This window comes from Alligator sinensis, unplaced genomic scaffold, assembly GCF_000455745.1.
Source record: "Alligator sinensis unplaced genomic scaffold, ASM45574v1 scaffold555_1, whole genome shotgun sequence".
In the NCBI taxonomy this organism is placed as follows: Eukaryota; Metazoa; Chordata; order Crocodylia; family Alligatoridae; genus Alligator; species Alligator sinensis.
In genome coordinates, this window is record NW_005843016.1 from 340147 (window position 1) to 354413 (window position 14267).

General features: G+C 38.9%; 1 protein-coding gene across 2 annotated transcripts in view; it reads right to left on the bottom strand.

Annotated features, from left to right (window-relative positions):
- Window positions 1–309: 309 nt before the first annotated feature.
- WDR75 (WD repeat domain 75) overlaps window positions 310–14267 on the bottom strand; it is a 25319-nt gene continuing 11361 nt past the window's right edge. For both annotated transcript variants that reach the window (XM_025193100.1, XM_006036772.2), the window contains 12 exons: window positions 13765–13824; window positions 13557–13672; window positions 12630–12805; window positions 11843–12006; window positions 8705–8885; window positions 7046–7140; window positions 6133–6228; window positions 5166–5335; window positions 4475–4534; window positions 2203–2349; window positions 2031–2122; window positions 310–608 (listed from right to left, as the gene is read on the bottom strand). In XM_025193100.1, the coding sequence (XP_025048885.1) occupies window positions 404–608; window positions 2031–2122; window positions 2203–2349; window positions 4475–4534; window positions 5166–5335; window positions 6133–6228; window positions 7046–7140; window positions 8705–8885; window positions 11843–12006; window positions 12630–12805; window positions 13557–13672; window positions 13765–13824 (1562 nt within the window). In that variant the 3' untranslated portion in view covers window positions 310–403. The remainder of the gene's footprint in view (window positions 609–2030; window positions 2123–2202; window positions 2350–4474; window positions 4535–5165; window positions 5336–6132; window positions 6229–7045; window positions 7141–8704; window positions 8886–11842; window positions 12007–12629; window positions 12806–13556; window positions 13673–13764; window positions 13825–14267) is intronic.

A 14267-nucleotide genomic window follows, 5' to 3' on the forward strand; every position in this document is an offset into this window, starting at 1 on the left:
TTAATGTAAGTGTGCCTTGGGCTGGAAAAGGTTGGGAAACCCTGACCTAGTCTGTAGTTGTGCATGCAGCTATTACATTCCAAGTACCTTTTTAGGGACTTGGCACTTGTCCTTGTCAAATTTCATCTGGTTGATGTTGGACCAATATCTTCAGTTTATCTGTGTCATTCCAAACTCTAGGCCTACCCCCCAAGAGTGTCTGCAACTTCACTCAACTTGGAGTCACCTGGAAGCTTGCTAAGTGTGCACGCAACTCCATCCTCCAAAATTATTAATGAAAGATTGAAAAAACCAAAACAAAACCTCACATGTGGTAGAAGAACATTTAATTGTGCATATGACCGTTTAAGAAGGAATTCTGATGAAAAATAAAAATAGAAAGTGCAAAATTGTCATGATGCTCTTAGAGAGCAGAAATCCAACTGTAGTCTGTTTTTCTGATTTTTCGCAGTTCTTTTTCCTGAGACTTAGACAATTTTGGTGTCATTTCACCCCAAAGCTCTGTTAGCTTTGGATCTTCCTCAGTTGCAGTATGATCTATGTCTTCATCCGATTCATCCTCTGCTTTTTCACTTTCCATTTCTACTTCGTCAGCTACTTCTCCATTACTGCAAATGGAAAAAACCCCAAATAAACTATTAGTTTATTGTAAAACATGTAAGAATAAAAATGTCCCTTTATTAATGGCAACAAATTAGAGTTACATTTTAACATAAATGTTCTCTAATTTTGTATGCATTAAACTTGTACCAGTACATTATACACAAAACACATGTCCTAAAAATCTGGCAGTTTAAATGCTCTTAGCATTATCACGTTTTCACTTTGTGCTGGCTTCCCCATATACACCCAACCACCACAAACTAATGAGGCCTGATATTTCTGAAAGACAGTGGAAAGACTCCCAACAGCATTAATCCCTTAATGTACTGCGAGTTAAAACTGCCTGCATTACATACCTTTGATCATCTCATCTACCTATAATTTCTTTATGCAGTGCTGTGGGCCTCCAGCACTGTAGTTCTCACTCAGGCAGTTGGCTGCCACCACAGGAAGAAGCCATAATGCTGCCTAGGCTTCAGGGCCACAGCTTTTGCCGGCTTGGCTGCCAAGCACCTGGGTGAGTGCCGCAACACTGCAGCCCCAACAACTCTATGAGAAAATGCCCAGCACCATGGCTTGTTCCTTGGGCATAAATCAAGTGTGTAGGATTCCAGGCTTCTTTCCACCAGGTCACAAACAGGCCAGAGAGGGTGCTGCATGTACTGGATCTGGCATGGGAGAGGGGGGAAAAGAAAATGGGCAGCGGCCCTGATTCAGACCATGGAGCCAGCCCTGCATCAGATATCCAGCCCATAGACCAGTTTTGCACCACTCAACTAGCCCGCAGAACCAGATGGGCTTGACACCCCTGCCATGAACAAAACTAAGTTCAGTCCTACTGAAAAACTACATACTATGATCAAAACTATGAAAATTTCCTCACAACTCTGCTTTGAAGAGACAGAATTTGTAGCACCTGGAGACTTCTAAAATGAGAAGAATGCAGAAAGGAACTGGGATTCAAAATACAATTGCTACTGTAAGTAAACAGAAAGGTTCATGAATATCTAAAATGCTTATGCAAGAGCTTGAAAGCCATCTGATCCGTGGTATGAAGATTTAAAAACAGACTGACAGGAACTGAAAACATCTGAGTATTAGAAACAAATTTTGCAACTTCCACATGGAGGCAGAGAAACTTTATCCCATACTCACTATTTTGACATTAGAATCAGGCTATGTATTGATTTACAAAGATCTCAACGCTTTAGGGGGAAGACTTACAAATAAAAAAAAGGAGCTGTAGGAAAAAAATAACAGGCGTCATTTTTGCAACTTCACAGTATAATCCCTCTTGTTCATATAAAGGAAAGAAGATGATCAAGGAAATTGTTTACAATGCTTCAGTCAAGGACCTACTTAAGAAGTTAATTCGCCAACTGAAATACGTTATATTTGAAAAAACAACTAGTCTTGATTGCTCTTACCTTTTATTCTCTTTGGATATCAGCAATGTATTAATAAAAGTAGAACACAGGAAAGCAGCAGAAGGCAAGACATGTGCAGGAGTGTGCAGGAGCTGAGAAGAAAACGAAACAGAGACTTTACTAAGGCTGTCGTTTCTTATGCTTCTGCCCAAGTATATTTACTATTTATTACCTCTTTGACTGCAGGTGAACTCTGGGCTGAGTGACTATGAACAACTGCTTTCCCAATGTCTGCATCCTTCTTTAACTGTTGCTGCTCTCTGTGCTTTCCCAACAGCAAGTAGAAGGGGGTCATGGGGAGACTCTCTTCTACTGCCAGCTGAAGTCAAGTAAAAAAAAAATAGAAACCCAAAAAACAAAATCACCACACATGTAGTTTAAGAGAGGCAGATTTAATCAACCAGAGGTTTATAAGCAGTAGAAGGAAATTAATTTCAGTGTAGATAGTCCACATTTCCTGTCACAGAGGCCAACAGCTACTACCAAGTGCTAGTACTCAGCAAAAAAGAATTAAGACTTTACTAAGCCAAATAGCCAGGCTGAGACAAGCTAATCATCTGAATATTTTGAGTAGTCTACTTAAAAATGTAATATTTCACACATCAAATTAACTTTAAATTTAGTTATAAATAAGAAGAGGGTGTTTGGAAAAAAATGTAATGTCTTCTTACTCAAACACAAGAGATTTCTATGCACATTCTATGAGATCCAAATACTTCAGTAACTCACAAACATAATACAGGAAAGTCCTCAGACTTACGACACAATTGGTTCCTGAAAACCGTGTATTAAGTTGAAATGTTGCAACTTGGAACCAATTTCCTCATAAGAAACAATGTTATAAATGGGGGATTGGTCCAAGGAAGTTTGGACAGATGTTCCCCAGGGAGATGAGCAATGCAGCGAACTTGTTCGCTGGCGTGGCATCGCATTGGATCGAGTGTTGTAAAGTCGAAACTGACGTCAAAGTTGAAACAGGGTGTCAATTTATAAACAGTGTAAGCGCGAAACGTTGTAACTTGAACGTTTTAAGTCGAGGACTGCCTGTATTCCTCCTTCCCCACCTCTGTCACAAGGAATGGACTGGCATACAGTAGGTCTTGGACCAGGAGACAAGCATTATTTCTGCCTCATTCTTTCTATTACAGCAAACCTCCCAGGACAAGACTGGCGGGGCGGTGGGGGGAAATCAGTACTGGCATTTTAACTGACTCATTCTGTGGCATTTTGGATCTCATTTTGTAGGATGGCATGGTAGGGGGTGGGAAGGATGGGAAGGACTAAGATCGGCGTGAACTCGTTTAACCTCACTCCTGTAAAAGAGGCAAGCTGACAAGAAAGGAGCCTGAGAGGGACCATGAAGATATGGGCTCAGATTCACTAGATACCCTGAAAATATAAATAAATAAAATAAAAACAAACAACCCCCCAAACTTTTCTCTACTTTTAGCTGTACCCTTACTTTTAAAAGGGAAAGACAGCTAGTGCTAATGCATCAATAGGTAAATCACAATTTTTGTTTAGTACACCCCTTGATGCACGAGCTAGAAAGAATTCCATTTATTATTTGGATTCCAGGCATATACACAAGTTAGAATTAGCCCCCATCCCAGTATTTGCCAGCAGAATAGTCTGTCCTAGTGGTTGGACACAAACACAAATCCCTCAGAGCACCATTTTTGGAGTCACTTTTTAAATTGGTACTGCTACCACTAAACTGCAGAGCTGAGTACACAGTGAATAATTAGATGATATGGTTTTGTTCTAACTAGATCTGTAAAGAAGCACTGCTAGCTTGAATGCTTTACTCATGTAAAGCAAACTCAAGTTACTGTGAATACTTGTGCAAGTATTTTTGAAATTCACTTTTACTGACAGCTATTTTTGTAAGTTTCATTCATTCATCTTTGCTTCCCATAAAAGCTTAGAAAAAGGCCATGAACATGGCCAATGATGTTTTAAAATATAAAATTATTATAAAAGCATTTTGTAAGTTTTTGCACATTATTTCCACCAAGCATTTTCATAAGTCACAGAATCTAGAATATGCATATTAAAATAAAATCAAGAAAAAGATGGGCAACTCCCCCGCCCCCAAAGAATTTAGAAGACAGCTGCCACACAATGCCAATTAAGAAACAAGCAGGCTCAAGACCTGAAAAAATGCTGAAGTCATGCACCTTAAAAACTATACTTCTTTGCAGGAAGAAAGGGGTCAGTATTTGTTACTGGTGCTTTAAAACAGCCTTAAAAGAGCAATGCTGCTGAAAGGTAAACCAATTACATGTTACTGCACCTTTAGAGTAGCACCTGTGGTTCCACGTCAGGGTCAGGTGAACAGCTTTATGGTGGAACAGAATTTGGATTTGACAAATAAGTGCCTTAACTGAATGAATTTTGGACTGCTCTGTACATTCTGACTATCGTAACAGCTATAAAAGTACCTGTTTGCTTGATGGAGTAAGTCTCACTTCTGGGGACTTTGTGCTAAATGTCATTAGCTCCTAAAATGCAGAATATAGTAGTGAGATTAGAGAGAGGAAGTGAACTGTTTTACAAATGCCAGTGTATTATGTATAAAGTAGTCTCACTGCCCCCCAAATTATTTTTATTTTAGTTATAAAGTAAATAAATCCACTATTTCACATTTATTTTTCACTTTTAGATTCTGTTAAAAAGGGAGGGCATAAATTAACAGCTAAACTAAAATTTACGTAGGTATTTTGGGGTGAGGAAGAGAAATGAAATGGAAAGATGGTATGTTTTGATAATTAATTAATTACTGCATTAACAACTATAAAAAAAAATCATAAGGCAGTCTGATAAATTAGACAGTATTGACAATTTTCTTTATAGTTTCCCAGATTATATATGGTCTCTTTCATTTGCCAGAGGCAGTAAAAATGCAAATAACAGTATGTAATGAATTAAAAAAATTATTTTTAAGTTTAAGCTGTTTAAATTTTTATTTCCAAAATAAAGATATCATTTTATCTTATGCTGCTTTAAAACAGCAAAAACTGTAATAGGAAGCCCATTAAACTGACTACCAGAGGCCTGCATTTTTAATAACGAGATATAGTAATTTTTAAACTAACAGTTTTCTTTTGTTTCCATTCCCTGGCAGTCACTTACTTGCATTGCAGTCAAGAAATAAAGCTGAGATCTACTTAGCCACTGGTATTTTTCTGAGCCAACTGCTTCAGGAACATTTCTTGGGATGAAGACAGCACATTGGACTTTCCCTCTGCAGACCTTTCTTTGGATACATAATGGTCTTGGCTCATTTGGTCTAAACACAAACACTGACAAAACAAGAGAGTTTCATTTTTAAGGATACAAAGCATTTCCTCCCACCCCAGCAATGTTGGCTCTGACCAAGAACCTTCACAAGGGCTGCATGGGACTCCTTTTCATATTACTCTGAACTTATACCTAACTGACAGATACTGCATGAGGTGGCATGTGGCCTCATTCACAGTGTTCTCAAACAAATAAAAATTGAACCTGAACCTCTAATGGACAACACTAGAAAGGTTTCTATATTCTACACAGGTATCCAGGTTGTAGCTGTATTGGTCTAGAGGCAAAATGAATCAGGACTTGTGATAGAGGTGATAAAATCTGGTTGGTCTAACAATATATATCACCTCTACCACAAGTCCCGATTCCTATATTCTGCAAACTCGCACACAGAACCTGTTTTTATACATTATATAAAATATTTTACATGTTTTTTATTCTCTCTCTCTCTCTCTCTCTCTCAAACACATAAACACTTGTTAAATGCTGCTGCATGGTTCTCCCTATATTCAGGCAGTTTCACATCTAGTGTGGGAAAGACCAAGATAGTACCACACTCCGGGCTAAAAGCACGTATGATTGACCTCAGTTTGCTCAGTGTTGAAACCAAAACAGCCGCAAACAATGTTCAGGAGGACAGACAGCTAGTGTCAGCTGCAGCTCTATACAAAGACTCAAGGAGCTACAGCCTAATTTCAGATTTTTGTAGGTCTTCAACTGAGAATATTTTCCTAGATATTATACTTTTCTGGTTACAACTTTCGAATCTCCAACTAGTCAAGAAAACCTTTACACTTACAGTCTGAATCTTCTGAAATGCACGAGACTGCAGCAATGTTTTCTGAAAGGGGGTCAGGTTGCAGAACTATGACACCAAGTTGGGCGCTCCATTCCACTGAAAAGTAAATAGCCAGGCATGAAAAGAAGTCACTGAGGCCTAACTAAGTGTTTCACTAAAAAACCCAAGTGTAGAAAGATACCCAGAACTTCACTTCTGCCTAGAAGGCCCAGACTACCTTGATATTTCACAGGTGGATTAAAGCAGATAGTGTCTGCCATGCTATACAATCCAGGTGTAAAAGCTAGTTTGCTTTTCACATACCAAATGGGCCTGGGAACAGTTTCTTTAAAAAAAAAAAAAAATCTCTGATTTTAGTGACAACCTATCAGAGTTCTGTTAGATAAACAGAAACACATACTACTGTTTGGCAGGCTGCTACCTTAAGTCAAGATAATGCATTAGTCTTCCATCATCACCTAGGGGTAGCTACTGAAACACAAGGATTTAGTTTGCAGGCTCTGAAAAGAGAATGAAAACAATCCTGTATATGAAGTGTGTTTTTCTTGCTGTTGACAGGAAGATGCTGTCCTTCTCCTATACCTTATTTAGTCTGTCCATGGCAGGGACCTCATATCAACTCAAAACAAGATACCCCTAAGAGTCAAAATGTGAGTGTAAGCATTCCAGCAAAGATTGCTGGTATTCTTACAATGTGGTACAATATCAGCCAATGGCGCTAAAGTGAACTGACTATTGCATCATGAGCTGAAGTTTGGGAAGTATCTGTTACACACTTCCATAAACTTCTAGATACCGAGTGAGTACTGAATCAAAACCCATGTATTCTGGGTACCACTGAAGATTCAAGTGCTAAGTATTCTCTCTACTGCCCTGGCAGTAACACACACCATTTTAACAAAACAGTTCTTACGTGCACAACTAAGTAGGTTCCAGCAACACAAAAAACCATGATCGGTGGTGCCAAGAAGGTATTTGGAACAAATGAGTCTTCCAAAGCAAAGGCTCCTAGAATAAAAGCCAAGACAAAAAGTGCTTTAAATCTTGTATTTGCAAAACTTTGTTTTACAGAAAAGGATTCACAAGAGCACCTTCCATTAAAGCTTTGAATCTTTTAAAGTTATTGCCAAATCCTAATCAGTTACTTGGTATAACAGATAATTTGATCCTCTATATTTATCTCCAGTGGCTAAGACATATAAACAAACTTTTCTGAACTATACTTATTATAACCATAGTGAGAAGTAATTATTATTAAACACTCGGACCCCCTTTAAACATTGCACCTCAGTAAAGGAGATGGTATTATAATTATCTATGTTCCTGTTTATTAAATAAATTGCTGATGGTAAAGATGGTGTTTCACTGAAAAATCCTAATGCTATAAGCTATTAGTTCTGAACAGGAAAGCATTTAAAAAAAAATCAGGAACCAAAAAAATTGATCTGGTTCATTCACAATCATGTTTCTCATGAATTTGTACAGTAAGGGCAAGGGAGGGAGAGAACTGAAACAGTGTACACTACATGCTGACAAGTATATTACACAGCAAATTTATTCTCTAACCTTTCAGTGTTGAAGTGTTCTTGTTATCCCAGCAGGTTTGAAAAACAAATTTACACCACTACTTAGAGAATGCACATTCAAAGTTGACTAGTGTCTCTTTCAAATGGCCACACCACTGTGGCTGTTCTCAGCTACTTGCTGCAAATACTTGCATCTAACCTGATGTGCTTGGTATCAGTTCTGTAACACCAATTCCAAGAGTACTGATTTTGAGGCAGTTCTAGAAATTCAGACTGGAAATTAAAAGGTTGGGACCCCTTAGAAGGATGAAGCCTTTCAAATGGGAGTGAGGGCAAGGAATGCAATGTTTTTTCCCCCCCTCTTTTGAGCTCTTCATGTCCTCACAATAGTCACATTGTGATTAGTTATATATTGTATTTAGTTAATTAATACAAGGCTTCAGGGTTTGTGCTGGCTGCCTGTAGGAATCAGAGAATCTCCCTCATTTCCCTCTGTCCTTTGATGCATAACTTGGCTTGTGGGTTGCATTTCCTTCCTCAGATTCAGCAGGGATTGGCCACAGCTAATGGTAGAAGACTGGGAGAGATATGTTGGTGTTCCTAATAGCATTAAGAAACCTCTCAGGTGCCTGGCTAGTATCTTCCTCCCTTGTTCAGGGTTAAATGGCTAGAAGATTTGGGGTTAGAAAGGAATTCTTCTCAAGTTAGATTGGCAGGGATGATTACTGTTGTTTTCTTTTGTAGACTAGGGTGTCATCTGCTGCTATGAATCTTCTGGGCATATTTCATTCAACAAATTCCCTGCCACTACATTTTCTTAAGTGGGTTATAGAATGAGGAATGTTTTGTTGCTTGTTATACGTGTGGAGGGGGAATGGACTCTCTCATGGGGGGTTGCCTATTACTACTATGAACTGGAATCTATAAGCCCAGATGGTCCCTTCCTGTCCTATGTTCTTCCTGAATGCTCTTCAGGAAACCATTTTTGGATGGTTTCAGGGTACTGAGAATAGGTAAAAAGCCAAGTGATAAACCATATTCCATACCATATTTTTCCAGGTGGATGGCAAAATGTACACTTAAGATCCCAGGTTTCAGAGTCCCACACAGTGACAATTTCTTCAAAGCTAACAGCAAGCAAGGAACCATCTTCTGAGAAACAGCAGTTGTTAGCTTGGTAGTTGTGATAGCTGCCCACAAAATCACAGATCCAGCCCACACTTTGTTCTGTTAGATTGAACAAAAATGAATTAGTTGAATTCCAGTAATAAAAGCTTTTTAAAAAAAAACAAAGTAAAATGAACTCTTAAAATATTTAGTTCCCAGAAGCAAAACAGCTACTTTTGAGAAGTTTTTTCTAGGGTTTTATATTTTTCCCTGCTTCAATACTATATATTACATTTCTCCTGGATTCTGCACCTGAACCAGTTAAGATGACATTATGGAATTCACATGTTAAAATGTGCATTTGATTTGCAAGTAACTGTCCTTTTAAAGGAGTGAACTAGACAGATATATTTTGAGTCCTTCTGCTATACTGAAAGAATGTCAGCATCACCAACAACTGTCTAAAACAGCGTTTCTCAACTTTTTTAGACCTCTTGCAAAATGCTGTCTCTTAGCTGTCACTGGTTTTTTGCCTGTAGAAAAAAAACAAAACAGTAAAGCAACTTTATTTTTGTGAAGAACTCAAACTACAACAGGTTTTCAACACTATGGATTTCTATTTGAAATCTCCGGGTTTGTCTTTTGAATCATGTTTGCATACATAATGGTGCTAACACTTCCTGGAACCCTGAGAATCACTGGTCTAAACACACACTGTACTTTTAAAGGCAGCAAAAAAAAATTGGGCGTTATTGCTAAATAAGCGATTTAGGTACATGTGATTTTTACGAAACTCGTATAATACACAAATAAATTCTGAGAGCCATGTACTATAGTAACCTTTCAGCAAGCTTCCTCATTAACTTTAGGGTCTACATCAGTGGCTCTCAACCTCATTAGACTCAAGACATCCTTAGAAAATGCGAACTATTCACTTTCATTGATTTTGTGAGTACTGAAAAACAAAGTAATTCTTCTATGGCAAAGAACCCAAAGACCACAACAGGTCAGGAAAGTTTGACACCACAGATTCTTATCTGAATGCTCTGAGTTTATCTTGCGACTCCTGTATAAGAGTTTCCACATCTAACAATGCTAATAATTTAGGGCACCCCTTGGCACACTTAAAATGGACTCAAGGCATACCATGGTGCTGTGACACCCTGGCCAATAATTACTCACTACCATAAAAGAGAAGTATGCTTCTCCAAGCTGATTTGAAGGTAAAAAAACCCCAAAAAACAAAACTTGTTTTAGGATTTGGGTCAGTCCCATAGTAACTATTCTCACAAACAATATTCTGAGAAACAATCTGGAAATAGGGAAAGGGAATGGAACAAGGAAGGAGCTGATTATAAAGGAAAAATCATTTAACCAGTATTATCTTTATCCCTACAAGTCCCGAGAATTAAAATTAACTACATTTTTATACTTCTCTTTGGGTTTTAAATTCCTCCTTAGAACAATACAGTGCCACCTGGAGGCAAGATATGTAAATGTGTTTGTTTTTTTAATGAGAAAAACCATCTCACTGGCACATTTATACAAAAATCAATCATTATTTGATTTGTAGAATCATAGAAAATTCTGTTATGCTGTTAGGGAGCAGCCATAACAGCTTTACAGAGCATATAGTCTTCTCTTGAATTTGGATCCACTGAACAAGTTCCTCTTCTATTTGCTCTATTTAAACTTACAGGGTCTGTGCAAGTTCGTTATGGTAGCATGTAGAGGAGTAGGGAACACCAGTGAAATTTCCCTTGTGTATCTGGTAGACATTTTACAGCCTCTGAGAAACATTCCCATAGAAAAGACTTGAGAATCTGAATATCTATCTAGGAGATAGGCCCAGAAAAACGAATTTTCTTCCATGGAAACTTGCATTAAAGGCTAGAAGTACATTCTACAGCCTCTGAAAACACTCCCAGGACAGCGATTTGTGCATCTGGACATCCATTCAGGTGATAGGGCCAAATGGAGTGAATCAAAATCCAAAACTGAATCCCCAGCATGGGATGCAGAATGAACCAGTCTTATCCACTCCGCTCCACACCTAGTTAACATTAGCTGTGCAGTGGAGCAGGAGTTGAAAAATCCTGGCAGGAGCCACTATTCTCCTCACAGTTCCTAAGAGCAGTCTGCTCATGGAATTGAAATTTGGTTTAGGTATAAAGGTTATTTAAACATAAAAGAATTTTAAAAGATTAAGAAAGAAATTGGAACTTTTAGGTACACAAAACCGATAGGTAGCCTCTGTACAAAAGTGAAGGCAAGTCCAATTTAATGGGTCAGAGCTATAAGGTCACTCTGGGATACAAGGGAGTGGGGGGAAGGGAATATATGTCATTTACTCATAATAGAAGTTAGAAACTCACATTTCTAAACTTTAAGCAGTTTGTTCAAAGTGCCTGGAGGCTGGGGCTGGTGTCGGGCAGGGCAGCCATGGAGACTTCTCCTGTGGCTCCTCCCGCTGGGACAGAGGTAGGCATAACTGGAGAAACCGTGGGAGAACCAGCTATACCTGCCTCTACCTGGCTGATCCGAAATCTTGGAATTGGCGCTGAAAGTGTTGAAACCCTGAAACAGATTCAGCCAAATTGAAACGGAACAGTGATCCAAAATACCAAAATGAATCACTGTCCTCTGAAACGGCCGAATCCGAAACCGAAACGAAACACAGAAGTTAGGGCTGTGCGAAATGGCTAAATCCTGATCTCAGGAGCAAAACTTTGAGTAAGAGAACTTTGTCCACAGGAACTCCAAAATCTCTCTCCACAACAGAGAAGCAGGTATTAGGCTGTACATGTTCAAGCAGGGGATACAACTGATCTATTCTGCCTAAGTCTATGTTGTACAAGGAAGGGTTATTTACAATAGCCCTTCCATACTCCCATTGTGCCCATACAGCAACTGATACAAAGGCAGTCAACCTGCACCAGCAAAAGTGCAGTACTGATCCTTTTTGACTCCGTGCACTCCTGTAGGGATGGAGAAGAGCAAAGACAAAACCTACACAATAATATATATGTATACAAACAAATGGCATATAAGAGTACATTATATTTGGCCACACTCACTGTCTGTGTCAGACTCATCCATAAACACCCAGACTTTGAAGCGACCATCCTTAGCAGCAGTTACCAAGGTAGGAATGCCATCTTCCACTCCATCTGTGTCACGGAAACACAGAGCTGTTAGATGGTCCTCATGTGGCATATTTATTCGGGTGTTGAGCTTAAAGCTACAGGGAAGAAAACCAGAATTTGCAGTTTTGTTTCTTTTTTGAATTTATGAACACATGTAATAACCTCCAGAAGGCTGACCACAAAGTAGTCAAGGGAATTAAAGAAAAGTTTGTTATGAGTTGATAAAGTGAACATAGTCCCTACTCTTGACACATCCTGTCTCTTTTATATGCCAAAAAATATTGCAGAATATTGCAGAGAACACGTTGTTTTGAGATTTCTACATCAAAACCTAGAGGTCTCCAAATTTTTTCTAATATTTAAAATATTCAGTAAAATCAACAACATGGAGATTTCACAGACGTGGCTAATATTGCTTTACCAGCCTCCCCCCTGACCTTGTAACAACCACACCAAATAAATCTATACTGACACCACATCTATGCTGCCTTTACTGTCCTCTAACCAAAATACCAGAGGGGAAAAAAAATCCAAACAAGCTTTGTAAGTGTCCAAAAAGACTAACAAATCTAAGCTGTAGCAAATCAGGCAAGTAATGTCATGGTGGTACTACTTTAAGTTTTTATATATTTATCATTATCTCTGTACATACACATGAATGATACAGTCGATTAGATTCTTTAGGGCGGCATCAACATGTGAAGAAGCATATGAGTACCTTTGCATTTGTTCATCATAGGCCCATAGCTTCATCTGTAGTTCAAGGTCGCTTTCCTTTTCTTGTCGCTGTTCCACTGTTGCTAACCAGTTGCCCTGAGCACTAAATGCAGCTTTCACCAGGTCAGTTTGGCTCAGACCTGCTTGATGGATATATTCCTGCTGTACAATATCCAGCTGCAAATTTACAAAAGGCCAAAACTAATTTCAAAGTTTAAGTGAGATATCAGAGAATTCATTCAGAGAAGCAAAAGAACAGCACTGGGGGAAGATGTTCTGAAAATACCACTGACTACTAGCTAAAGTGCTCAGTGTCACAATGATGAATTTACAGGCTGGACCACAATACCAAAAAACACGAATGAACGAACGAACAAACCCCATGGAGAGCCTGCAGTGCAGGATAAAAGGAAAACACACCTAATATACTTTTACTGCTTCACAGAGTTTAGAAAAGCAACAGTGACCCACTGCTAGGGACATTTTCTGTAAATTCTTGACAACCTTACTCTTACTACATTTGTTTTCAAATTACTGATCACCAGTATACAAATGTTCTTAGTGTTCCATGATTTATTTCTGAGGAATCCAATAAAAGTATACATAGAAGTTAACAACTGAGCTAACACTGCAATTTTGAAACACTTCTGGCTACAGGATGTCAACATAATCCAATTAATGAAATGAAACCGTGAAGATGATCCCTCTCCACATTATGGCTCTGAAGAGAAAAAAAAAAAAAAGCAAAAAAGCTATCAAGGCACTATTTTACTAAGTTTGTGGCAAAGATGGGAAAAGAACTCAACTCTACTCATTGTATAAACACTGAACTATTCTCTCCTATCATATTGCGATTGTAGCTTGTCACACAATTTATGTAGCTGAAGGTATAGTCTATTACTTGTAGCCTCAGTTCTATCCAACTTACATTGTACAGCTGTTTATCACTTTGAAGACAAAAGAACTGCAGGTGACCAGGCTTTCCGTTGAGAACTAAAGCCTTAGTTCTAGGATCAACCACCAAACCCGTCTTGACACTGCTGCCTGCAATAAAGAGCAGCAACAAACCATTTAAGTTACAGAGCGATATCTCTTGTCAACGAAGAGGAAGAGAAGCTTAGTTTTATTGAATGTACCTTTGACTAATCCTTGAATTACTGCAGACACTCTCAGGTTGCTTTGTATGATTGTTATTTCTAAATGTAAAAAAAAAAAGTTACCAAGGCAAGGTAAAGGCTTGTGTAATGTTAAATACAGCTAATTAGGCTGTAAGGCTGGAAAAATTAGAATACCACATAGAGGTACACCAATACATCGGTCCATAATCGCACTGGCACTGATAAAAGGAAAATTGACATTAATCGGCAATCAGCTTTTTTTGGCTGATGTAGCTGATAATGTCGCCGATAAATGCCATATGCACGTGCACAGCCACAGCATGCACGCAGCCAGCCTGGCAGATTGGAGAATAGCATCTGACTGGTTAGTCTTTGGGGGGGGGGGGTGGAAAAAGGGTGGGGAGAGGGAAGGGGTGTGTGGGGGCCAACTGAGGCCCCTGCAGTGAGGGAGACTGGTGCTGAGGCAGGTGCGGGGGGGGCAGAAGAGGGGAACAGACTCCTGCTGCTGCATGCACCCCTCT